This window comes from Asterias rubens, chromosome 2, assembly GCF_902459465.1.
Source record: "Asterias rubens chromosome 2, eAstRub1.3, whole genome shotgun sequence".
Classification (NCBI taxonomy): Eukaryota; Metazoa; Echinodermata; class Asteroidea; order Forcipulatida; family Asteriidae; genus Asterias; species Asterias rubens.
Genome location: NC_047063.1, coordinates 656,938 through 684,311, shown reverse-complemented (window position 1 = coordinate 684,311; position 27,374 = coordinate 656,938). Strand labels below are relative to the sequence as shown.

Here is a 27,374-nt window from a genome sequence, read left to right as displayed (position 1 = left end):
ATACAGCTTCATGAAGTTAAAGCTGCTTTTAAAAAACACTCAGCGCAACTGCGGTTACCAGTAAGGCTGCTTCTACACTAGTAAAATAACATTCAAAATTTATAATTTGTTTTACGTTTCGCAGAAATTTATTTTAAGCAACATTTGCTGCTTATAAGCAGCTCTATGAAATTTGATCCACCGTTGAACATTCCCATCTTCTTTAGCTGCCAATTGTTAACGCTAAAGGAATGTCCAAAGCTTTGGAAATGCCATCCAACTTACTGAGATGCTGGGATAACTTTCTGCAGGATGATGACACAAAGTTGGATGTTTTATCTCTGGATGAGGACATCTTGAAAATAACGGGGTACATTTGTTTCATGGGATGAGGACATGCTGAAAGTTTGAATGTTTTCTCAAGATAAATTGTCTTTGGTTCTGGACAATTTCAGGAGGTAATCATCTCGACTCAAGATGAACTATCTCGGGAAGTTGACATCCTGAAAAAATTAAACTTTGGATGTTGTAGAAAATTATGTCAACGTCCTCAGAAAAAATAATATCTGATCTTACTGTAGAATGTTGTCATCACAAGATAATTCATTTCAGAATGTTGTCGTCTTTAGTTTGTGATGTCATCATCCTGCATTCAGTTATCTCGGGATCTCCAATGGCCCTTCCAGAGCTCTGTTGGTTATATTGTCAATTGGAAAACTTGGGTTTCTTCTCTACAATAAAAAACATGTTCACACTTGTAATGTTTTTGGATGAGTGATGAGGCACAACATTGGGAAATTGTTGCTCCAATCGAAGTTGTGAGAAATGAGAAGGTAAACATGTCAGAATTCAATGCAAAGGCATTTATCAAAGAAAGTGCAATGAACACAAAAGTGTAATGATGGGACAAATACTGAAAATGATTGTTTAAAATGTTTGCTCTGTTTTTTTGTTTTTTTTACAATAATAAAGCCCTTAACCATGGCTGTGATAAACACATTCACAGCAGTAACCATTGCTGTGATTATCTGCAATTTTTGTGTTCGGTTTCCGCATACCACATTAGTGCAATTGTTGTGTTTATTGAACTTGAATTTAACAAATGTCCTTTATGGAACTTGGCCTGGAGTGTTACGTAGATTTGGTGGTAGTTCATACAAGTTTTAGTTCCTGTTTGAGTGAATAGGAAAACTGTATTACTACTGGAAGGCTATTGATATGCAAATCTTTCATTCATTGTTATAGATCTGATTGAAACTACTACATTGTATGCATCTATGGAGTGAGTGAAGTCAACACTGAGGCAAGTGCAAACTGGACAGGAATTGATTGAAATAAATGTAGGCCTTCAGGGCTACAGGTTGAGTTACCAATCTGAATCAGGTGTTTTTCTTGTGCACCTTGTAAGCAGGCCTTAAATTTCACAAAGTTTTGTAGTGCTCATGATTAAAGGAAGACAGATTGCTCTTATTGCCCCCGGTAATGGTATTCGTCTCAGAACCCCTTGAAAAGTAGGCTAAAACTCCATTAAGGGAATCATACACACACATTGTTTACCTGACTTAAATGAGAAAAATGTATGGTTTCATTCCAGGACAATAGCACAACACACAAATAATTTGTCGCTATGGTAATGAAGCTCCACTCGGCTAACAATACACATTTTTAGAAAATCATGTCTGAAGTTTACCTCTTTTTCCAACCATTGTTTAGGATGATAATAACTTGTTTTCTTGTTAACTTATTAACAAAATAAATTACCAAAATAAAGATGAATTAATTCAGTCTTGACTGTCGCTATTTTTTCTTAAACACGATTGACACTTGCCTGCAGAGCGCTGGTGTACAAAACAATAAATGGACTATTTTGTGACTTCATGAAAACCCCAAAGTCGAACCACTCCTTTTTTTGGCACTGTGCCCAAGCCATGTGTTTAAATGAATTTCAGTGGTGAATTGTTAACTTTCACTTTGTAAAAAGAATATTTGAGAGAATTTGAATAATTGATTATGATAATTAATGTAATTACAAATCTTGGCGATAATATTTCAGCATTGATATCAACAATTTACCCCCCAAAGCGATTGCAAGATGTTTTCACACATTTGTAACTTTGTTAGAAGCTGCAAAGAATGGCAAGTTGTTTTTAATTGTTTCTTTTTTTCAGCCCTATTAATATTTCTTATTCTTTCCTCTTATTGATACAGCAAGGGACCTTCAGAGAGTTGACATTTTTCAACACAGTGTAGGAATATTGTCAATGCAGCTGAGTATGGAGGCCCAGAGGAGCCACATAACCATCTTGTTGGCTGTATGTGTGATCCTGCTTGGATTATTAAGTAGTGTTGTATCAGCTGAATGGCAAGGAGATCTGTCATCTTATCACATTGCTTCATTCAGTAATCCTCATCCTCCTAGACCTCTCAATGATCCATCTGGTAACCACAATGCTAAATTCAATCATTTCACTCTATCTGGCCCTGATGGAGGTGTGTATGTTGGAGCTGTCAACTACTTATACAGACTGGATAGTTCATTGAATCTTCTACAGAATGTTAGTACATGTCAAGAACTAGGAGAGGATAGATGTGATACATTCACCAACTACAATAAAATCCTGATATTAGATAATCAGAATCGGTTGATTACATGTGGAAGTGAGAATAGAGGAAAGTGTCAGTTCAGGAGTCCAGATGATTTGACTGATGTGTTGTTTCTGCCTGGTGAAGAGACAGGAGAAGAAGAACAAGAACACAATGTTGCTGGTTTTGGAGAGTTGTCTACTGTGAGTTTGATTGCACCAGGAACTGATGGACCAATGGGAGATGGTCCAGATGGAGGAGATTGGTTGTATGTAGCTGTGACTTATGCTACTGAAGAGGTTGGGTATACAAAAATCCCACCGGTCAGCAGAAGAATCCTAAATAAAGACGGGTTGCTGATATCTCCATCAGGCACAGGGTATTCTTCATCTACTGCATTTGATGGTTCTTATACTCTCAATCCATTCACAATTACGTACGTCACCGGTTTCTCATATGATGGATTCACATACTTCATCACATTTCAAGAGGAGGATTTTGGTTCCAATGTCTTTGTTTCTAATATGAACAGAGTCTGTCAGACCAGTCCATCCTTTGACTCTTACACAGAAATCACCCTACAATGCCGAGGATCAGATGGTAGTGTGTACAGTTTGGTACAAGCTGCTCATATTGGCCCAGCAGGTCAGGATCTTGCTGTATCATTAGGTTTGAATGCTGAGGACATGGTGTTGTATGCTGTGTTTGCTAAGAATGAAGGAGCTGATGGGACTAGTGATGTACCTATTGATCAGTCAGCATTGTGTGTGTATAAGATGAGTGATATATTAGATGCCTTCAAGGAAGCAGTAAGGGGATGTATTCAAGATGGAGATGACTACTTAGTGAAGTACTTGGAAGACCCCAGATGTAATACATTACCAGTGACAGTGAGTATATGGCCACTAAGGTTGGATCCCAAGTTATTGCACATTATATGTAAGATGAGGGAAATCAAAGATACCTTTAGTGAAGCCTTGCAAAGGTTTACAGCCATTCAAAGAATTCAAATTACCCTTTTCTAAAACAAATTATAGTCCAGAAAGATGACTTTAAATGATACATTTTAAAGTGATCCTACAATGTTCATAAATAGGTAACGATATATAACAAGAATGTGATTATTTGTTTGACATGTCTCTAAACCAGGAAATTTACAATTGACTTATCTATCCACTTTTTTAAAGCTAATTCTAAATTAAGTTTATCCTTAAGTCCCCAGTCGGCCCGCAACCGCCCACCCTAATACTCACTGGAATGCCTGAAACTGCCTGCGAAACAGTTTGTGTTTTCAGTGATTATCAAAGCAATTTGATGAATAGCACCCTCAAGTGTCATACATTGATAGAACAGGCAGTAGTTCCCCTTTCCAATGCAATGCCAAAAAAAAGCTTTTGCCAATTATTTTGCCACCATCTACTTTATTTTGAGATATTCAGAGCTTCAAAGTTTGAAAAATAAAAGCCAATGTTTTTTCTCTTTCGTTGAATAGAAGTTCTGATATAGTCGCTGTGTATTCATGGTTGTCATGGTCGTACGTTTACAAAAACAATGTTTTGTGATTTTACTTTCCATGTCAAATTGATAAAAAAAACATTCCTGTGGGTAAAAGTATCTTGTGGTCTACCAAATATATAACACGTGTATTAATGGACAATTATTCACAGAAAAAGAAAGTTTACCAAGTTGTTTGTTGAGAGTGGTTTCCAAGTAGACTATTGGGATTCCTTCAATGAGTAAATGACCATTGTACCTGCAGTGTAAAATTATCATTGCAATACAAAAATAACCAATGCATTGGTTTATTTTGTTATTCTTTAACACATGTAAAAACATAATTACTTTATTTTATTAGTTATTTATGTCTACATAGATTAATACAGCTCTGTTTGTTGAATTTTTTTCTGGAAGTCCCTTGGCTTGATAAATAAGTACACAACACGGCCATTTAGTAAATTAATGTTTGGAAGCAAGTTTAATCTTTGGATGGAAGCTAATCAATGATCTTTTTCATGTCTAGGTTTGTCCAGATATGTTTCTGTGCCATCCTTTTGAAGGGGCCAACCAAGTATACATGTATGCTAAAGGCATTGATGTAACATCATCCATTGCTGTGCTGGAACTATCAGGTATTAGAAACAACTTTCAATTCTCTTATTTATAGGTTAGTCCATATCTGTGTCATCCTGTTGCTGATGGTTCAAACCCAACATATAGATGTATGATAATTTGTATGTAACAGCACCCAATGCGGTGTTGGATTTTGTATATAAAATAAACTGGTAGTTTTCATTGACGATTGCCTTTAGAAAATTTACACACATTTAAAAGCTAATTTTCAAATCCTATCAAATTACTTGACTATTTAACAATAAAAATAATAATATTCCACATTATATCTAAATAACCATGCCGAGATGATATAATTCATCACTGAATGATGATAAAATGTTGCTTGTAATACTCTGATATTTTTGGTGTATTTATTTACAGACACTCTGATGTCATCCATCATTACAACTACTGAGATGAACCACACTGTAGCTATCATTGGAACTAACTCCAATGGGGAGCTTTTAAAGGTAAGAGTGTAAGTGAGCATTTGTGACGATCTTTATTTGCATTTGAAAAATTTCTTTTGAGAAGGAATGCCTGATTCATACATCAAGCTTGGTACAATTTTCATGTCATTTTTCTCAGACTAAAAATTCAAGCGGAGATTCCCATCTTTAGTGTCTATAGGGTTTCTTGGAAATGTTTAAGTTTAAGTCTTTGAGTTGAGTTGTTTTGGGTATACAATTGCCAGTCATTTTCAGTAGCTTTCAGCTTTGTTTGCAAACATTGACATCCGGATTTAAAAGAAACAAACTCAAATTAAAATCTTAAAGTTTTGCATGAGCAGAAACAATGAAAAACATAAATGATCCTAACTCCTGATTCATATAAAAAGAGAACTCAAAGAATTAATACGGGTTTCAGTTGACTGAACTAAAACAATAAACAAATTGAACAGGCATAACTCCTTATTTCCATGATGTACTGGCTAGAATTAAACCTAAATAAAATATTAAGATGCATATATGAAACAATAAAACTCAAAGAGTGCATCTACAAAGGTTGAATCAAATATTGCTGCTTACATGTAGATAATATGAAAAGATGAATGAAAACCTTAAATGGTAATTACTTCATACTGGTCAATGTCCCACCCCTTTGATCATCAGTTGATCAAATGATGGTTTTTTTCTGTCAGTCATTGGTTCTTATTAGTTATAAAATAAGTTCACTATTGGAAAAGGGAATATAATGACACAACATTACACTGTACTACAGAATCTGGGGCCAATTTTATTGCTCCGCTTACAGCGGAATTCTGCACTTTTGTCCCATATAGATTGATATAAGCCTGACAGAGCACTGTAAGCGCAGAAGTTTGTAGTAGCAGAGCCTTGAAATTGGAAACTGATAATCTATTCATATTTTGTTTTTTTCTTGGATATATCCAGATATCTGAAAGTCATATTTTCTCCCCTGCTGTGTTACAGGTTCACATCCAGAGCAATACCTCAGCCAGACTGTATGAAAGAGTAGACCTTGATATTACTGGATCAGTTCTTAAAGATGTCAAGATTAATGACACTACAAGAGAGATGTATATTCTCGCTGAACAAAAGGTAAAATATGACAAAAGATGGCAGGAAAATGCAAATAGCTTTTTTTTTTCCATTCAAGGCTCTAATTTAATTTCCCCTTTTGAATTATGTTTCAAAGTTCCTGAAGATGCGTGTTGAAAATTGTGGTCAGTATACAACGTGCGAGACGTGTATTGGTACGGATGCAGAGATGGATGGAGACCCATACTGTGGCTGGTGTACTCTGCAAAGACAGTAAGTATTGTGTCTTGGCTGAGTAATGGAGAGTTATTACATATGCAGGGAAGGATGGAAACGTCAGCTGAATTAACAAATTTGGATCACCTCAAAAATAACTCTGTATGTATTTATTGTTACCTGCTTAGATGCACCCTGTATTCTGACTGCAAGATGCCTGATGTGTCTACGCGATGGTTAGCCTACAATACTGTACAGTGTATTGAGATAACCAATGTGGAGCCTTATAACAATCTACCAATCACTGTCACTGAACAACAGGTAAGAGTAATGTGAAACTAATTTTACCATACCTCATAAACTTAACCATACTTAATGCATATTCATGAGCCAAACTCTCTCACCGGGGGGAGCTTTGTCAACTGTCCACCCTTTAATATAAGTTATTACACAAGCGCGAGTGGAACACGGAAAAGTATAGCGCTTCTGCGTCCCATATCCAACGAGGCCGAAGATATGGGACGCAGACGCGCTATATTATCCGTATTTCTACGAGCGCGCGTGTGATAACGTTTTTATCTTCAAGCAAACTTGGCGCGTGACATAGAACACACACTACGCATGGTAGTGATATTAGCCGTGCAATATAGGTTTTTATCACCACTCCATTCTGCGAATCTGATTGGAGGATTAGCGCGTACTTGAAGATAAACCATGTTATAGGCCTATATGAATATAACAATACCTCTTGTTCTAAGCCAAAATAATGTTGCGTATCGGAAAGGAGCTCCAATCCAAAATGCTATCAAGAGTATATATTTGTGTGGCTAGTGCACTCCTAATTATCACGCTTGGCAACGGTATTTTTAAGTATCAGCTCTATAAATTGGATGTTGATGGCATATGCTTCTTTTTTAGATCTTATTCAAGGCTCAAATTTTACACTGGACCTCGGGCGCGAGGCCAGTAATTTCAGTGTTGGGCCAGTAAGCTCAAAACAGGACAAGTCCCCTTTGCCCTTTGTCTCAAAAGAATGATGTTCAAAATATTGTTGAGTTGAGTTTCACAAATATTGTTTTCAATCCTGCCGAGTATCACCCATGAAATAGAAGAGATAAATCTTTTCTTAGTGTTTTGTTCAAATAAAACAGTTAAGATGTACATGGTAAAATCATGTTCTCATTTTGATTTAAGTCTCTTTCATTTTTATTCTGGTCTTGTAAATCAAATCCAGGTCCAGTAAAGATTCTGAGCTACAATTCCTGCGATCTAGTGGTTTCCCGCCCCCCCCCCCCCCAAGTTCAAGCCCTGTTACCCATCAGTGTCACAGTATAAAACCTTTAAAAGCAATTTATTTCTCTGCCTTGCAAGACTGCTACCAAGGCTCAAACTTGTAAGACCATTTTGTGCTTGTTCTATAGCTGAAACTACCCCCTCCTTGACTGAAAAAGGTTGTGAACAAGTAATTTATTACTATAATAAAATGTGTACAATTGCTGTATAATTCTGTCTATTTACTGAATTTATGTATTATTTACTAGGTTACTGTGAGTGTAGAGCAGTTACCAGACTTACTGATCAACATGACATATGAGTGTTGGTTTGGATCCTACGTATCTCAAGCTACAAAGACTAATGAGGATCTTAGATGTGTCTCCCCACCTGGTAATAGGATTCCTCCAATTCAACCAGGAGGTAAGTCAAACACTAAAATGGGGCTGTTGTTGTCACAAACTAATATTAGAATGCATGAATGTTTTTTCTTTATAGTTATTTCCCCCTCCCATTTTCCAGATGATGCTGTTCAGGTTACACTAAGAATCCATTCCAGTGAAACATCAGTCAGTTTTGTGGATACAAGTTTCTACTTCTATGAATGCTCAACTCATACTTCGTAAGAATATTTAATTTTGCTCTCTTTTTTGTTTATATAGTTAATTACTTTTGAGTAAACAAGCTTCAAATTTGTTTAAAATACCTGTTTTCTTTTTTTGTCTCACTCCTAATGCTTTTCTCTGGTGCAGGAGTTTCTTTCATAGTATTATTTTGTTGTTTTGTATTTGTGTTTGCTGTAGTTGTGTATCTTGTGTTGGTAGTCGATGGGCCTGTGATTGGTGTGTCTTTGAGAATAGATGCACTCATAATAGTTCTACTTGCTCAGGAGACAATGAAATCATCATTACAGGACAAAACGTAAGATCAAATGTATCTTCAATATTGAGTCAATTTGGTTTAATGATTAGGGTTGAACAAAGCCAAATTTACTAGTAGTCTTATAGGTTGTATCATAAATGTTGGTGTGAATCCTGGGTAAACGACAGTTTCTGGTTGTACAGCTTCTTATTGGTACCCCTGCACAAAGGTAATGACAATATTGGGAGACTGCCAACATAGGGCAGATAGAATAGCTCACTTGGTATGTCAATCTGAAGGTCATTGGTTTAAATCCTGAGCTATTATTAAACCTTTCTTTGTTCAACACCAAATTATTTTAAAACTATTCAGTCAGTTTCTCTTGTGGTTTATCACTTGATACTTTTGTTCAATGCTGACATATAACAGTTATCAGTGGAACAGACAATATTTTGTTATATCAAAAAAATCATAAAACCTATCCTTTTCCCATCTTTTGATTTTTGTTTAATGAATTAATGACACACCTCGAAAAAGGGATAACATTTCTGTTAAATAAATTTAATAATAAATGATTTGTGGTTATTTCTTTAGAATCCAGCTTTGTCTTCACCCATGGCTCCAGGTTCCTGCCCTCAGTTGCTGGCTCAGAATACTGAAGTCCTTCTTCCCAATGGATTTGAAAGAAGTTTACAAGTCATGACTACAAATCTACCTAATGAGACACAGGTTAGTTATCAGTCAAATTAAAAAAGGAAAAGTGATGTCTGAGCAAAAATGAATTAGTTTTTTTTACCTAATTCAATTGTTTAAAAATATTACAGACAGAGGCTAAACTGATGAAAGATACAGAACAGGTCGATCAGAAAATGTTAAAATAGTGTTTGGAAATTAAAATTGGCTCAATTCCCATTAATTCCATTTGCATTCTTCTCTTCATCTCTTAGATTACTAGCTTTGAATGTAGCTTTGATATCGAGGGAATACGTCAAACTACAACTGCACAGCGTAACAATGATACCATCATGTGTGACATGAAAGCTGTAAGTATCTATTCATTTTCTTGAAGTTGTTAACCAACTTTGTATTAAAAGAAAGCCAAGATTTGATTTGAACTTTGTTTGATATCAACCCATTTGTACTCCACAGTATACCTACACTTCCATTGATGAAGCAGAGCTGATTGTGAAACTAACCGTTGAATGGACAGACACCAGTAATAACCCTCACATTCTAGATGACTTATTCAACAATAATGGTGAGTTTGAGTTGAGGGTGTGGAGCTTGATCTAAAGGAATATCACAAGGGAGGGATGTTGGGATGTGTTTGACTGCTGGAGTTCTCCGATGACCTTGATGGTTCGTTTTGCTACAAATGCAGGCATCTTATTTAACATTTATTAATAAATACCTTGGACGGTTTCAAGTCTCTGATTGGTCAAAACCCGGTCACGTGTGGGAGTGTTACTGGTGGTATAAAGACTGGCTTTGGAAAATAGCGAATAAGTGGCCACTAAATCAGCATACATTGTGTAAACCTTGCGCGTTGCACTGTATCGCACGCTTTTATATCCCTGTTAGTTTCATTGCAACTTCGCGCACTTACGCGCGCTGAAAATGTATCAAATTTGAGTGCGCGCGTGTAACATGTGCGCGCATATATACTGACGCCGAGCTCATGCGCGCGTTTTAATGCACAAGGAACAGCTATCGTCCAATCATTTGCCTCCTTTGACCCCAGTGAAGGCGCTGAACAGATCATTATTTAAAAGAGTCACTGGTCTCAAAGATCAGTAATGTGATTAACGCACGAAAAAGATGGGAACCATCAAAAGCTCAAATATGGCCCCTGAACATGTGTGGAAGTACCATGAGAGAAAAGTCACAAAATTTTGACAATTTTAGCCGTTAAATTCGCTAAAAAAGGTATTTATTAATGGGAATAACAGTTCGAGTACCCGGTCTTCACTGCGTCGTAATGACCTTGGTTGGACGCTGGCGCTGTTAACGGACCTCGACAGGGCCAGCCACCAACCCGGTCATTAACACGCAGTGAAGACCGGGTACTCGCACTGTTATTCCCTAATTATGAACATCTTGATTTTCTTTAAAACAAGTAATTTTGGAACCCTTTGTGACCCCTCTCCCCCCCGACCACTTACTTTTACAATAGGACTTTCAAATGACTGTTTTGAACCATTGTCATTGCTACAGCAACACTTTACAAGTGTGGAGTATTGAAGCCAGATTGTAGTCGGTGTGTTACTGCCAGGCCAGAGCTGGAGTGTGTTTGGTGTAATGCTATGTGTGAACTAAGAGAGTCTTGTACAACAGCAGAAGGAGAGTGGGTTACCCACAATAATAACGCCAACTGCCCTGATCCAATCCTCCAAGGGGTGAGTAGATTTTTTGCATTGATATAAATGTTCTGACCCGAAACCAAAATACTATGACTTATTTTAGTAATTAATTTCTTTTTTCCTTATTTCAAAATGTGAGCATGGTTTTCATGAATCATTTTTGCAAGAAATTCGAGGGGAAACAATACAAACAAAATTAAATACAAAACTCAAAGCATAGCATGTAAACAATGAACAACTTCATGTTTATAGACAGTAGACCTCTAACATTATGCCCAGCCAGTGCTGCTTGTATGCTGAATCACACAGCTGTCATCCCATGATCTGCTTCATTTTGCTTCATTATAGAGAGGTTTAAGAATTGGATGTGTGTATTTAGGGGATTAAATTAATCCTCACTGGTATTAAAATCACCCATAAGACTACATATCAAATAGAGGGGGAAAAGGACAAGAATACCATCTTCTAATCATAATTTGTCAATATTTTAATTCTAGGTGTATCCATTGAGTGGACCAATAGAAGGTAACACCATAGTATCTGTAATGGGTACAGATATTGGCACAGGGTTCCATACTGTACTGAATGTGATGATTGGAGACCAAGAATGCCATCTGGATGGACTGGAAGCCTATTATGAAATTGGACACAGGTAAGAAGTTTTATCAAACCCAAGATGATGTTTGATTAAGTCATTAACAAGACTAACATTACAATTTTAAATAATCAGTTGCACACTGTTTGATAACATGGACTCTAACCCAAGACATTTCAGTCTTAAATTATCAATTAGGAATTATTCAAATCTATAAAAAGATTAATGCAAAACTCAAGGAAGGCAACCCATATCAATTCTTAATTCTTGACATTTCACAATCTTCATGTGATTTTTATAAAATCAAAAAAATCTTTATAAAATGGTATTATATGAAGTTCTTGAACAAAATAATATCTATAGCAATTTGCGAGGAATACAATGTCAACTTTGATATAATCAAGTTGTTAAAAATTAACATTGAAACAAAAGTTTAAACTTGGGATGTGCATGCTTTCTTAGGAATCTCAATTGTTATCACCATAAATTAAATTTAAAAAAAAATGTTTGAAGAAACATATTTTAAAACTTACTGGGTTGTCGGGTGATCACAAACTAACAAATTTTATTTACTGCCAAGTAATAACAAAAAATACAGAGTTGTCAAACATTAGAATATCTTGAATGATCCATGTAAGATAGAAATACAATATGACCTTATTCCACAGTGTAAGTTGCCTAACTCAACCAAGAGTTGAAAGTGTGGTGCAGGTATCTCTGACAGTCAGGGGAGGTGATGGGACAACACTTCAGGAAAGCTCAGGAGATGTCAACTTTCAATATCGGGTAAGTTTGATTGAACTCTTATAATAGAGATGTCATTCAACGGCCAAATTTCATAGAGCTATTTCAATACACTATGGTTCTTACAGCTTTTTTTTAAAGCAAAAAAGCAGGAACTAAGCAACCATAAATATTGTATACAACATGTTTTGAGGTGAAGCATATCTGTGACAATGGGTCCAGATTGTATTGCAGTGCTTTAATTGCTTGTATTCAATTAACTTTGGACCTGGGTGGCCTTAGCTTAGCATTATTACAGATTTATTAAGTCTAATTTCCATCAAAATCCACCAATGACAAATTTTAGCCCTAGTGTTATCCCATGACATGAGTTAGTCCGAGAAAATATAAAGAAATTAATTGTTTCTTTTCCAATGAGATCAAGACAACAATTGATTATTAAAAAATATAAGGACACATGGTCTGCTTGATGTTTAGTGTCTACTTTATTTATTTTTCTGATTCTGAATTTCCTGCCAGGATCCATCTATTACAAGTTTCAGTCCTCGTTTTGGACCAGCAGCTGGTGGGACTCGTATAACAATCAATGGAATGGCTCTAAATACAGGACGGAATATTCAGGCATTCATTGGTGATACAGCTTGCAACATAACAAGGCAAGTAAAGGCAAACCAATAAAGATATTGTATCACTTACTCGAGGTTGAGCCTGTAATCTGAGATTATGTTTCAAGCCTTAGGAGGATCTTTGTTATAATCTATCATCAGTAAACATATATATATTTTGACGTTTCTTCTGCTGTGTGACTATATATGCTTACAGGACAGTTCTTTTCAGAACTGAGAAGTCTCCCGAACAGCGGATAAATCTACTCCGCGGTAGTTGAATGAAGAAAGACAGTTCTCTAAGATCAAACTCTACCTGGCAAGTAGATACACACTTGTCGTTACCGTAAACCAAATACATATTGACTATGGTTAATTACAGCCCAGTGACAGAGACTGAAGCAGTGTGCACAAGCTCTGAGGGGTCTGTTCGGCAGACAGAAGTTCTCAAGATGTCTTTTGATGGAGCAGATGAAACAAGCGAGGTGTACACTTTCAGCGACAACCCGGTCATTACTGAAGTCAGTCCAACCACCAGTATATATTCGTGAGTACATCTACAAATAATAGTTGTTAAGTTACATGCGAAATTAATACACTTGTATATTTCTGTTGCAATTTCTCAATATTGACCACTATCTTCAATATGTATTTTAAAAAAAATGCAACTTTATGAGTAAGTTAAAGCTCAAATCTCATTGAAAGTTCTTGAAATTTAAAATGTTAAATAACCTCACTATTTCTCATCAGATAAGCTTTGCTACTTGTATTCTGTTGTCTTTAATCCTGTGATGTAATTGTCATTACCCAGTGGTGGTCGGGAGATGGTTGTCAGAGGGACTCATCTAGACACTGCCCAGACGGCTTCACTTGTTGTTACAGTTGCTTCTCAAATCTCTAAAAGATCTATTGGCAGTGAGGGACCCAAGAATATTGAGTTTGTGGAGGTGAGTTACCAGCTCAAACAATTATTTGAATCTTCTCATCCTAACTTTTTTATCAAGTGAAGGTTTTTGTTTCCAATCTATTGTGACAAGTTCAAAAGAAAGCATGCCATTCGTCAATAGGTGTACTTATCAGACACGTAGAAACAAGGTTGGGTGGCTGTCCAAGGCTGTTCCACCTTTTGCTTGTGTTTTGCAGATTTAAAAATACAGACTTAATGAGAATTTTAAACTAAAATAGCCTAAACCAATTAGTGGCAGTCTTCTTGAGTTTTCTTTAAATATGTTTTTGCCCATGAGATCTTAAGAAATTTAGGTAAAGATGGAAAATGTCATTAGTTTCTTGAGCCTAGAGTAGAACTCTTAAGCATCTCGCACCGCCTGCACAGAAACTGCAATGGGTACTGTTGTCAAGATTTTTTACAAGATTTGCGCCACTGCTCGCAATGATTTTAACTAAAAACTGCCACCTCTACATTAAAACACCTTAATCTTAATTTCTCGCTTTTGCGCTCGGCTTTGAATATGTATTTTTATTTGAAATTTGGTACAAAGTACACTGCTTCATTTTGGTTAGGGTACATTTTAGGTGACTAACCTTTTTTTACATTACTAGAATTGTGCTGTGGAAGGCTCAGAGTTCATGCATTGCTTCACGCCGAATATAACATCAGCCATAAGCAGCTCTTTATCACATCTTAACGTGACCTTTGGCTTCATTATGGACGGTGTGAGTGACCTCTTAACATGGTCAGAAGACAACGACGTTGACTTGGAGTTCTTTCTTGATCCAGAGTATGATGAGTTTGAGAACGACTTGTTTGAGAAGAAGGGAGAGTTGATGACCATCATGGTGAGGTTTTATCAATTACCGTAGACCAATAAACATACAACCAGTAATTTAAAGCTGTACGATTCGGGTGTCAATGTCTGAGTCTGTACCGACTCTCTGTTTCTGTGTAGACTTGATTCAAGTCCCGTTCTCGTGCAAGAGGTCCCTAAGTATATCCGCTGTTAAAATGTAGCTATTGGGGTTGCTATCCCGAGAAGAGGACATGACAGGGATGTTTCTTACTTCTGCACGCTGTTTTAAAAAAAATCTCCCTGAATGGGGAGGAGTACAAAAGTTGTGATTTTATTTTTAAGGATAATTAACATATTTTTGAAATTAGGGTAAACAAACTGACAGTGCAACTACTAATGTATGTACGATTGGAATATTCTCGTTCATTCAGGGTGAACGAATCAACAGTGCAATCACTGAATCAGAATTAGTGGTGTTTGTTGGACCAGTGAGATGCCCCGTGACCTTCATCGAAGAGACTGGTCTTGGTTGTAATTTACCCAAGGAAAAACCAGCTGACGGTGACTTCAATGGACAAGACACTGAAAGAGGTTTTCCTGTGGTCTGGGTAAGTTTTGAGAAAAATGTTAGTTTTAATTTAAAGCAATCTCACAACATCGGTAAACAGTATGGGACCAGACTTCTTGTATCACAACTTATATATAAAATAACAAATCTGTGAACATTTAGGCTCAATCCGTCATCGAAGTCGGGAGAAAATAACGGTAAAACTCACCCTTGTTTCCGCACGTTTCGCTGTGCCATGACATGTGTTTAAATTAAATCCGTTATTCTCGATAATTGATAATTGTTTCAATGTTTTTTTTTAAAGTAAAGCATTTCATGGAATAATATTTCAAGGGAAGTCTTTCACCATTACCTTCTGTAAACCCTGTAAGTTATTTGTAAATCTGTGAACTTTCAATTTTCGTTCTGTCAAAAAGTGTCCAATGGTTTTAACCATTTGACTTGGACACCGAGAGATAAATTTAGGATTAGTAGTATTCTAGAGACAATGTATTTGTGGCTTCAAGAACCAAAACATGTACATGTATTCATAGCCTTAATTGCACCTTGTTCCTCTCCTCTCTCTGCAGGTAATTCACGGCAATCTAGAGTTCCGTATAGGATACATCGTCTATCCCCCTGTTGATTTAGTACCATTCATAGTTCCGTCGGTCAGTGGAGCAGTCCTGGTCTGCATTCTCTTCCTTGTTTTGTGCTTCATAACTCAGCTGTATGGATCTAAACGAGAGGCTAAACTCATCCAGGAAGATATGAGAGCCCTGGAAGAGGATTTGTCGGATGAGATCAAACAAAGTATGGAGGTCCTACAAAGATAACATTGCTATGCAATAAGCTATTCACGATATATCGCCGACAATATATCGCGATATTCGATATAATCGCAATTAATTAAATTTGACATCACCAGTCTTCAAACTCCAAGTGAAAGTTGTAGAAGAGACGGTCATAGCATAAGAGAGGTGTTCTAATGACCTATTCTTCTGGTTTTACTCCAAACCTATGGGGTGCAAGATGTCTCAGCTAGGAAATACATCGTGATATTGCGATATTTAATCAAAATCGCGATATATCGCGATATATTGATATTTTGATTAAAACCAAATCGATCCAATATTGAAATCGTTTCCAAATTAATATCATTTTTAGTCATACTTTGTTCAAAGGAACTTAAAGGGTGGGGTCCGGGAGCCGGCTTCATGGTCCCTGGTCCGGGGGGCAAAGCCTCGGTGGGGGTCCAGGGGGCGCCCCCTTGGAGCTCCGAGCTTTTGGAGTTTGTGTGTCGAAAAATCAAGCCTCCGTGTTCCTAAATACTTAGTTCAAGAAACGTGGGACTCCTAGAAAGTTTTAATCACACACATCTCTTGAGTCTTTTGCTTCTCCCTCTTGTTGACAATAAACTGAATTTACGCTGTACATCCGAGTCATCAAGCGTTTTTGTTATAAGATTAATAATAATAATAAGCCTACTGCTGACGTTCAATAACACTCTGGGTGATGAAATTCCCACAAAAATATGTTATGCCATGAATATGAGTGCCCCCTGCCCCACCCCCTAGATCCGCGCCTGTCTAACAATTTCCAGGGCAAAGTTGAATAAAGTTATAATAAATATAACTAACAACAAGAGTCACCCTTCAGCGGAAGCTGCAGATTCAGTCATAGCCTACAGCCAGTAAAACCTCACTGTTTCAATCACTCGTTTCTTCAGCCTTTGCCGAACTTCAGACAAATTTGACAGATTTGACGAGTGACTTGCATGGAATTGGAATGCCATTTGTCAGTCACCGAGAGTACGCCAGTAATATGCTGTTCATTGGGCAAGAGAGACCAGACACTCAGGATAAAGAGGTAAGTGTCTGCCATTCTCTTGCCTCTCACTTTACTCACTGGCAGATTTACATTTTTTAAACATAAACGACTTATTAAAATAAGAAACTTGGCCATAAATCACCCAGATTTTCAAAAGATGTCATAATTTTCTCCTGTCCAATCTGTTATGTATTTTTTAGTATCCAGATGAAAATGTCCAGAAAGCAATGATGAAGTTTTCTCGTCTTCTTAGCAACAAGGCTTTCTTAATTGTTCTGATTCAGACGTTGGATGCAGAGAGCAACTCAAAGTTATCCATCAGACAAAAGTAAGCCACTTTTCAAGTTTGATACAAATCTTGATCTAGTGCTCAAAGGAAAGAGCAACAAAGTATTGAAAGCGAACTTTAGTTAAAGATGACAACTCCAAAAATGTGTTACCATGAAAAATTAGTTGGTGAGAAGTACTGCAACTTTTGAGAGTATGAACAATTTTGAGTATTTTAAAGGTAGAATTCCCTTAGAAGAAATGTTGTTTGGAAATATTTGTGAACAAAATTCTTTCCTTAAAATGTTGTTTATAAATCAGCAGTACGCTAACAACCAACAAGCTATGAACCTTTTCAGATGATTCTATGTTTTCAGTTCATCAAAACACATTCAATGTATTTTCGGGACGTTGAATCCTTTATTGTTTCAGCCCAAGCTTATATTATTGTTGCATATTGGTATTTTGGAAACATTTGTTTACTAGTATTCTGTTGTATTATTCAGGCAGTTGATAGCGTCCCTGCTTACAATCACCATGATCATGGAGAACAAACTCACATACCTGACTGAGTAAGTATATATTTTATTGAACTTTTGTTACATTTGTTTATTTAGGTTGTACATAGAAATTGGCACAAACAAAAACAAAACAAAAACTTCAACCCAAATTCTCTTCCAGTCACTGAAAAACATATTGTCCCCTAAATGTTGACAAATTATGCTTCAAATTACAGTCTCCTGCAAATAGCAACCTCAAAAATAAATAATTCTTTGATTATTATTTTGGTTTTACCCCTTGTGTAGATAATTGATAAACACTCTAAACATGGTGCATTTTGAGTCCTGTAGAGGGGAGGAAATCCTAAGATAATTTATTTGTTGCCTCTACGCCGATGTGTCTTAGGAAATGTTATTAGTTTTTTCTTGAGTTTTGTCAAACCAAACACGGGCATATTACTTTGGTGGGATTCGAACCCACAACCTTTGCCTAGCTAGAGCAGGTGTGTAACCCTTGGCTAGAGGCAGATTGAATAAAATATTTTAGCATCAGGTACTACATTTTCCACTGGACAAGGTCAATGATCTCGGGAAACCTAAAAATACATATCTGTATTAAGGGAAAAAACCAACAAGTAAGGCTTATAAATGAAAACTTGAATTGTAAAACATCTTGCTCATAATAATATCTACCCATTGTTTGGCAGATTAATTATTATTCAAATAATATTGTGTTTTTTTATTCAGCATTATGATCACTCTGATGACGGAGCTCATTCAGACCGCTGCTGACAATGGCCGAACTCGACAGCTCTTCCTTAGGTAATACTCATCACATCAAATTAATAACTCAATTATTAATAAGACGATCTGCATGTAATGTGGTTCTGATCGAAACATGGTTTTGTTTAATTTCAATTATTTTCATAGTAAACACATTTAACTAAACATTGAATTTCATTTTTTTGCTGCAAACCCTAGTTTTCTCCTCAAACAAAGTTTTCAAAACTTTACACTTAAAAATACTTTGTACTTTAAATTATTATTTCAATACTTAATTTTTCAAACTTGTAAAATAAAAAAAGGGGCATATTAAAGCACTCAGAGCCATGTTTTTAATTGTGAGACCCATTTATGTAGAACTATAAAATGTTTACATGATGCTGCGGTGCATTCTGTAGCCACTGCCAAAAACCCCTTGTCTTTGCGATAAGTGTCACTGAGTTCTCTAAGGTGCAATACACAACAAACAGGGCCTATGGCTATACCACATGTTCTGGATTTCTCTAACTTAGGCTTATGTTTTAATTGTTGTTATTGTATATTATTTTAAAGTTATTGTTTGTGTTTTAGCGCCATGAGCACTTTCATGGATTTGTGCGCTTTATAAGTTTTCATTATTATTATTATTATTACTATTGTTATGGCTTAATGGCCCATCCAAATGACAAAGCAACAATGGTAAAGTGTCTTTCTTAAGCATACAAGTGCCAATAACAGGACTTGAACCCACACTCTGCTAAACAGAAACACCAGAGCTTGAATCTAGTGTAGTCAATTTTGTTTCCGTTCTTTTTCTTTTTTCTTCTCAGGAATGAGAGTATTTTAGAGAAGCTTCTATCAAACTGGGTTGCTCTGTGTCTGTATGACCAACTTCAGGTATGGATTACTCAATGCAAAAAAAGATATAACTTGACATCTTTCTAAGGTGTACATCCAATCAAACTGCCAACAATAAAATGTGGGCCCTCGATTCTTCTACTTTTTAAATTATCCTATGTCAACTATGCTCAGTAAAGCATGTATTTTGAATGCATTGGCATCTGATATTTTGTTGTTTGTTTGGGAATATTTGAATATTAATTTTATCTTATTTTTTTGATTGATGATGTTTTTTTTCCTCAGAGTCATACTGCCTATCCTCTGTTTGTCTTGTACCGTGCCATCAAACACGTGTCTGAAAGTGGTCCTGTCGATGTCTTCACTGGAAGATCAAGATTTTCTCTCAACTTTGAGAAGATGTTACAAGAGGATATCGAGTTCAATACCCTTGTGAGTTTTTGTTGTTTGATACAAGTGATATTCGTTTACTAAGATTTGTTTATTTAAAGGTATAATATCATTGATTGTTTTTTGTCAACGTAATGCTTAATTTTAGGGAAAATTTTAAAAAGAACGCAGTGTCTAAAACAACAGAAAATAGTCATAGTATTTGCACAGTACATCAAATCCATCCACGTTTATTGGGATGATAGTGGGTACCAGCTGTATCTCTGGCCCAACATCCAGGAATGGACACCAACCCTCACAAATGTGGGAAATTATTAATGCATGAACCTTATCTCAAATCCAAATGATTTTACGTGAAAAATTATGTAGTTATTACTTTAAAGGTTTTTTTTTTTTTTTTTTTTTTTACTATCAACAGCTGCAATGCTTCTCATCAAGTTTGTTTTTGTGGTTTTGTTAATTTTTGTTTTGAAGTATGTACCAATCTATAACTCAATCTTTTAACAAAAGAAAATCATTTGCCTAAGTTGTCCGTTTCTTTGACCTCTTGATCTGGTACCCTTTCAGACTATCATTGTGCTCATTGATGTCAAAGGAACTGTTATCAAGGAAGTCAAGGTGCAAGACGTAGACACCATCTCCCAAGTCAAGGAGAAGATCTTAGATGCCCTCCATCTCAACAAACCCTACTCCAGCAGACCCAGTGCCAACCAAGTCAGTCTCGGTAAGTGAAAAACTTCTCCAGCGAAGAAGTTTATTGGTGACCCCTACCCCTTTTCCTCACCCAGCAAAGATGAAATGAACCCAATAAACCCATTGAGCTCAAACTATAAGTACAAATTTGTCAACAAACCAGTGGCCGATTTCACAAAGCAATAAAATTCATCGCAAGACAAATTTTCAGTATCACCATATCGTTACATTGCATTTTACTTAGCAACTACGATTGATTTGCCTTTATGGTCAATCTTAGGTCTTTGTGAAATTGGCGCCAGATAATATTTTCCATGTACAACAAATTCAGTTTGATTTGCGCAATATGGATTTAGTGTACTCCTTTTTTTAAGTTGGCAAGTTTGTTTTGTTATAAATTGACAACCAAATAAATATACAACCAAAACATGAATAAAACCTTGTTTCACCATCAGAATGGCATCGTGGCACCAGCGGTCGTCTCGTGTTGACAGACATGGATCTCAGACCACCAACTGACAAATGGCGAAGAATCAATATGCTAAAGGAGTTCCACGTAAGTGTCATCTACAAAGACAGCGCCAAGTATTTGACCTCACAATAAATCATAAACAGAAACACTAGGTTTTTTTTTTCACGATTGAAAAGATGTACAGTTCTAACTTTAATACAGAACTTTACAGAAATTAGCTTCAGGATGCTAATTGAGAGCAAAATTATGCAAAAGTCTTTTTTTTTCTTTTTCTTTTTTGCCTGGGCTACAAAAACCTTTTAAGCACTATTCTTTGTAGTAGTTTTTGGTTCGTTTTAAAATTGTTCTTTCTGTTATTGTTGTCAACATCATAGTCCTGTAACTGGTATTATCCATGGCTACTTACAGGTTGGGGATAACGATCAAATGACGATTGTAGAGAGGCAAGACGTTGACAATGCAACTCTGTCCCGACCAATTCTAAAGTTCTCCCAGGGAAATGAAGAAAGTGCATACGGTAAGTTGATTTTTACATCTTTTTAATTTGTCTTTCTTCAATCCCAATGGCTGATTATGTTAAATACTGGATCATCACTTCTACTTAACATTTAAAAAAAAAAGCCTAACTGAATCATTTGAAAGATTTAAATTTGTTAGTGTTTGCAATTTACTCATGGCTTTGGGAATATTATTTCTCTTAGGTAGGGCCATAGATAGGGTTCTTTGGTCATTGCAATGCTTATTCTGCGCCTTGAAGACACAGCAGGGTGGATAATTGTGCATTACAAGTCTGATTATTATTATTATTATTGTTATTATTTAGAGGCAAACTTATCAAGAAACATACAATAAAAATCACATGTGAAAGTTTCAGCTGAATTCAGTGTCTGCTTGCTGAGAAAACAGCAAATCCTTTGCATCTCTTTCTGCAGCATTTGGATTTTTTTTTTTAAGCTCCATTTTCACAGGCAAAGTCTAGTCAAAATATGTCCTGTTGAGTTTGGTTACATCCTACAACAATGTTAGAAGGAAGTTCAGTTAGAAATAAACACCCTGGATTTGCTCTATTGCAAGTCATCATACCATGCTTAATGCATTTGCTGCTATTATAACTTTCTATGAATAGACACACACAAAAGGTTACCAGTGGGGCAAAAAAGGGGTTTCCCCTTATGTTAGTCCCATTGAACAGATTTGATTGTATTGGTGAACCATGACCGTGGATTGGTGTTTCTATTGATGAAGAAAAAACAAACACTCTGATCAATGGTATATTTTTTACAACGAAAAGCACAAAACATTTAGAAGGGGGAGGGGGGGGGTAATGAAGGATCGGGAAAGTCATGAATAACAGACACCCCCATCCAAAAGAAAAAAGTTAACAGACAAATAATACAAATCAGTAAAGTCGCAAAAAAACAGATTGAAATGTCCTTCACAAACATATAAACAAAAAAAACAACATTGCACATTTAATAATTTGCTGTTTATTTATTTTTGTGTTTTCCTACTACTAGTTAATGTTGGATTTGATAATTTGGCTAGCAATAAACGCTACAGCAAGCGTCGATATACCGTTGTAGAAGTAGAGACAACAGAAGGTATCAAAGACTGGCATCTGGTGAGTAACGGGGAAGGGGAATATCACAATAAAAAATATGGATAGTAATTTTTGTTTTACCCATACACTGATGTGTGTTAGCACTGAAAACCCAGTACTTTCCCGAATCCTATGAAAAAAATATCACAGGCATATTAGAAATATGGAGAAACAAAAATAAGCTGCTGGTCTCAAGATTTTACCCAAGCAAAGTCTTTCTTTGCCTTTAAGAAAGACTCCTGCAGGGGTCGATGGGAGGCCATCAAAAAAACAATTCGCAACAAGAAATATATTTAATAATTGTAGGCTGTTCAATATCTATCAAATCAGTTAGAAATTGATGTTGGTGGGAATTAATAATAATCAATTTTTATATAACAATCCCGTTTTATTCTACGCTTTATCACAGCTCGAAGGGCATATCGAAGCGCTTCCGACATTATTACCCCTGGTAACTGGGCCATATATTGCATTCCTCAAAAACCATCTCTCAGCTCCCTTGGGATTATACAGCCGGTGCTGCAAGTTACCGCGCTCCAAGCAAATCATTCACACAAACCATCTCTGCCCTTAACAGGTACCCATTTAGTGTCTTGCTCAAGGACACAAGTGTCACGACCGGGATTCGAACCCACATCCCAATGACTTGACATCAGAACTTGAGTCCATCTCTTTTGAGGCCATGACAGAAACCCCACCCTAATGAGTGGGTTGCACAATTGAATTACCCAGGCAAAAGATTAATTCATTGATGCTTGACAATGTTTGTGTCTAAGGTGAAAGAAGACAACAGTGGGTATGATGATGAGGATGATGATGATGAGGAAGGCACGAAGAGAAAACCCAAAGAATGCTGCAGCGGGTTGAGATCAGTCACCTTCAGGAATAAGATCACTCGCAGGAAGATCAAAGAGATCTCATTCCCAAGACTCATGTCAACAAAGGTTAGCAAAGTAGTCTGTAAACTTTTTCAGTGGCATACAAGGTAACAGGGTTGGGAGGTACTTCTCTTTTTGATTTTGGTTTGTCGAAACGAAGAAAAGCTGTAAGCAAAGTGACGTTTATCCCTGACTTGTTTGGGTGGGGTGGGGGTTATTTCAAACTCTCTTTCCTCCTTTCCAGTCTCCCTTCATGTAAATTATTTCATTGCTTTTCTTTGCTTTCCAACAGGGAATTGTACAGAAGTATGTTGATGACATGTTCAACACTATTCTATCAGTGGAGAGCGCCCCCAAGGCCATCAAGTACCTCTTTGACTTTTTTGACAGCCAGGCCATTCGACATGATTTGGAAGAAAGTGACCCTGAAATCACACACATCTGGAAGAGTAACATGTAAGTTGCTGGTGACTTCTTCCTTTTTTGTTCTCCTGGTGAATACCCGACCTTGATGGGGTTATTTTTAGATTTTAAAGTGAATTTCCAATTGATGACATTGAATATGAGTTATTCTTGAGTACTAAATACTTAAACCGAACAACACATTTGAGCATTGTTCAATCAGCAGGAGGCTGTTTGACAGTTTTAAAGATAATGTATTTGCATGAGGGGTACACAATTTTGTTTGGTTTTACCTATACACTCATCACTTGGGAAAGCACTGAGTAAATATAGTGCTTTACACATCGGCATATGTGTAGAAAAAAAAGCTACATTTTGACAATTCATTGCAAAACAGTTGTCCAAAAAGCTTGTATTTTGAGCACTGCTTTCACAGCGTAAAACATCTTTTCTATATCTGAAAAACTAATATTTGTGAGGGAAAGGCTTTTGCAGGTTCGAAGCTAGAGTTTTCTAAAGGGCTATCCTACCAATCTTAGGCCTGTGAATTGTCAGGACTTTCCATGAATCTTACTTCACAAGCAGACTTTCTTGAAATATTTCAAATTGCCGTCACAGAGATAAAAGAGAAAGAGTTAAAATTTACATCACAGAGAAAAAAGAAAGATGGTTCAAATGACCATCACAGAGACAAAAGAGAGTTCAACTTGCCATCACATGGACAGAGGAGAAAGAGTTCAAATTGTCATCAGAGAGACAAAGGGGTCAAGTTGCCATCACATAGACAAAAGAGAAAGAGTTCAAACTGCCATAACAGAGACAGGCATAGCTGCAAAGCCCTACCCAAAGGTTCTACATTTCATAATATAGGAATCATATATTACATTTTTGAGTGTCTGAACAGTATACAAGGCAAAATAAAGTTTGACATGTTATGTGGAAGTATTTAATACAAGTACAGTTTTTTAAAATACAGCAACAGACCGCAAGGGAAACTGAATAAGTTGAACAAAGAAAAATTCACTGGAGTAGTTTATAAAAAATTGAAATGAAGACCGAAATTATAGATTCCTTTGCTGCAAGACAATAAATGTTTTTGTGCGAGTGCACTGACAGTGCATAACCAATAACAAAACTTGGGTTTTTGTTTGTAGTTTACCGTTGCGTTTCTGGTCCAATGCCATCAAGCATCCAGACTACATCTTTGACATCCTACCTTCTCGCTCCGTTGGGGCAAGCATGGATGTGATTGGTCAGTTATTCCATGATGTACACGACACTAAGACGCATAAACTTGGACAGGTAACTTAAACAATATACACATCTCCCCATTTTTTTCCAATGAATAACACCTTTTAATTAAATTAGAAACTGTATAAATACAAGAAGCTATTATTTTTAGAAATCGATTTTGATTTGAAATTTATTTTATGTTGACAGGAGTCCTCTGTGAATAAGTTATTGTACGGCAGAGAGAAGCAGAAGTACCAGCATGTTGTAGAGGACTTCTATAATGGAGTTCGAGATTTGTCACCAGTGCCTACACAGGAGCTGAACAAGGATTTGTACAAAGCCAGCGAGGTAGGAACTTGTCAGTCTTACAACCTTGCCACATACTGTGGACCCTGACCCACCGCAAAATAATACGAATACCAATAAATGAACAGGAAGAGGTAATTAGATTTGAGAGATGTTAAATTTGCATCGGGGATAAAGAATATTAATTTTGGTTTTTACCCATACACCCATGTGTGTTAGCACTGTATACTCAGTACTTTCCAGAGTCCTGTGAAAAATTAATGTTCATTATCCCCGTGCAAATTTAACATATCTTATATCGTTGTGGTACTCACTGCCAAAACATAGAATTCGAACTGCCTCTAGCTACCACGCAACCTCGGTAGTCTAGTTGGTAAGACACTGCTCTAGAATTGCAAGGGTCGTGGGTTCGAATCCCAACCACGTAACATATCTGTGATATTTTTTCACAAAACCAAAATTAATATAATTGGATTTGATTTATATTTCATATATTTTACATGCATAATTCTTTACGATTTTTCTTCTCAGAATTTCACGGGTCTGTTCAGCAAGTTGGATGCACTTGAGCGGCTGTGGAACATTGTCAACAAATTCAATCCAAAGGTTTTGACAATTTCTACAAAATTGATTTTTCTCTCTCTACCTTATTTTCTCATTTCTGTGTACAATTTACTGTTACTGTTTTCAAGTTAATCATCATTGAATCGTGAATAATGAGCTATACCCAATGTAAAACAGCATTACAAAAGATCTGCTTTCCTTGATTAAAAAAAAAAAAAAAAACACTTTTTTTTGGGGGGAGGGAGAGGGTCATGTTTTTCTTCCTCTTGCGTTTTAGCTTTGTGTTTTTAAAAACAATTTATTTGTATTGTGCAACTTTTTACCCTCACTTTAAACATTTTGTCATTTTGTTGTTCATAGCCTGTAAGTGATTGTAAATTTGAATTTGTTTTCGGCTTATCGGCTGCTGTAATTCGAAATGTTTTCATGTACACAATAAACCAACCATAGTATAAGTCAAGGTATCACAAGAGGAATCTTGCATCATATAATGATACACATTAACCAACAAATTGGCCTGGCCTTTTCCCTTCCTGGTCCCATTCATCTTGTGCTTACTTTGCCTTCTTTCCACTTATTGTAACTATTTGATTTAAATGCATATTGTTTGATATTATGTTCATTTAGCACCATGTGTTGTGTAACGCATGTAAAAGAACTCAGTGCACTTATCGAAAAAAGAGAAGGGGTTCGCCCCAGTGTCCTGGCTGTGGCTGCTTAACGGGCCATAGCACCCTGTAAACCCTTATAAGGTGCTAACTAATTGGGTCTCAAAATTCATCATTGCAATAAGCTATCTTTCTGAAAGTTTGTATATATACTCAGTGCCTTGAGTACCTTGTTTGGTAGATACGTGCGCAATATAAGACTTTGATATTATTATTTTTATTATTATTATTATTATTGTTATAAAGAATATATTTTTGCACTGTTACAAAATGTTTTTATTTAATCATTTTTTAGTGAAGTAGAATTCAGATTTAGGAATCTTAAAATCTTGTCATTCCGTCTTCTCATTTGTTTTTCAGATTCTGGATGTTCTTGAGTCTGAACAAGAATATGTAGAAGCCCACCTTGGATACCTTCTTGAGGAGGTGCAAGTCACACTCTCCAGTGGGGATGAGGCTTTGTAGAAGGGCAATGAATTCCCACCCATTGTAGTACTTCATGGGTGGTGGCTGTTGAGTAACTTACAGGTCCATTAGGCCAAGCCCCTTTTATACATCGTCTAATCACAACCATGAAATTTAACCCGGCACAGCAATCTGACAAATTAAATTGGCATAACTAAAAAAGTGAATCGGCTGCAGTTTATAAGCGACAACCAGTGTTTATGCAGTGTCTGCACCGAGCGAAACATGTGACATTTGCCTTATGCATGCGTACTCTGGACAAAAAAATTCTATGATTTATATTTCCGTCTACCAGCAGCAGCGTGGCAATCCTTACGAGCGGTCAAGCGCACCAGGTCAACAAAGTGTGGGTTATAGTCCCA

At 36.5% G+C, this 27,374-nt stretch overlaps 1 protein-coding gene across 1 annotated transcript; it reads left to right on the top strand.

Annotated features, from left to right (window-relative positions):
• The first annotated feature begins 2,199 nt into the window (after positions 1-2,199).
• Positions 2,200-27,164, top strand: LOC117307311 (plexin-B-like). The gene is made up of 37 exons (XM_033792027.1): positions 2,200-3,446; positions 4,583-4,691; positions 5,056-5,144; positions 6,108-6,236; positions 6,334-6,449; positions 6,581-6,713; positions 7,934-8,087; positions 8,187-8,286; positions 8,468-8,585; positions 9,120-9,254; positions 9,473-9,568; positions 9,675-9,783; positions 10,740-10,921; positions 11,383-11,537; positions 12,149-12,266; positions 12,744-12,880; positions 13,212-13,376; positions 13,641-13,776; positions 14,390-14,626; positions 15,009-15,185; positions 15,715-15,937; positions 16,854-16,993; positions 17,155-17,282; positions 17,728-17,793; positions 18,469-18,543; positions 19,314-19,380; positions 19,627-19,773; positions 20,299-20,455; positions 20,880-20,980; positions 21,305-21,413; positions 22,414-22,517; positions 23,273-23,440; positions 23,667-23,830; positions 24,931-25,078; positions 25,217-25,357; positions 25,847-25,921; positions 26,908-27,164. Exons 1-37 carry the CDS (start codon positions 2,241-2,243, stop codon positions 27,010-27,012), a joined length of 5,919 nt encoding a protein of 1,972 aa, XP_033647918.1. The 5' UTR covers positions 2,200-2,240; the 3' UTR covers positions 27,013-27,164.
• Positions 27,165-27,374: the final 210 nt, after the last annotated feature.

What these genes read in the sequence shown, in the direction of transcription:
- LOC117307311 (XM_033792027.1), top strand. Translation starts at nt 2,241, where the DNA reads ATGCAGCTGAGTATGGAGGCCCAGAGGAGCCACATAACCATCTTGTTG. An exon ending in ACAGCTTGCAACATAACAAG is followed by an intron (nt 12,881 to 13,211) that starts GCAAGTAAAGGC and finishes GGTTAATTACAG; the next exon opens with CCCAGTGACAGAGACTGAAG. An exon ending in GTCTGTATGACCAACTTCAG is followed by an intron (nt 19,381 to 19,626) that starts GTATGGATTACT and finishes TTTTTTCCTCAG; the next exon opens with AGTCATACTGCCTATCCTCT.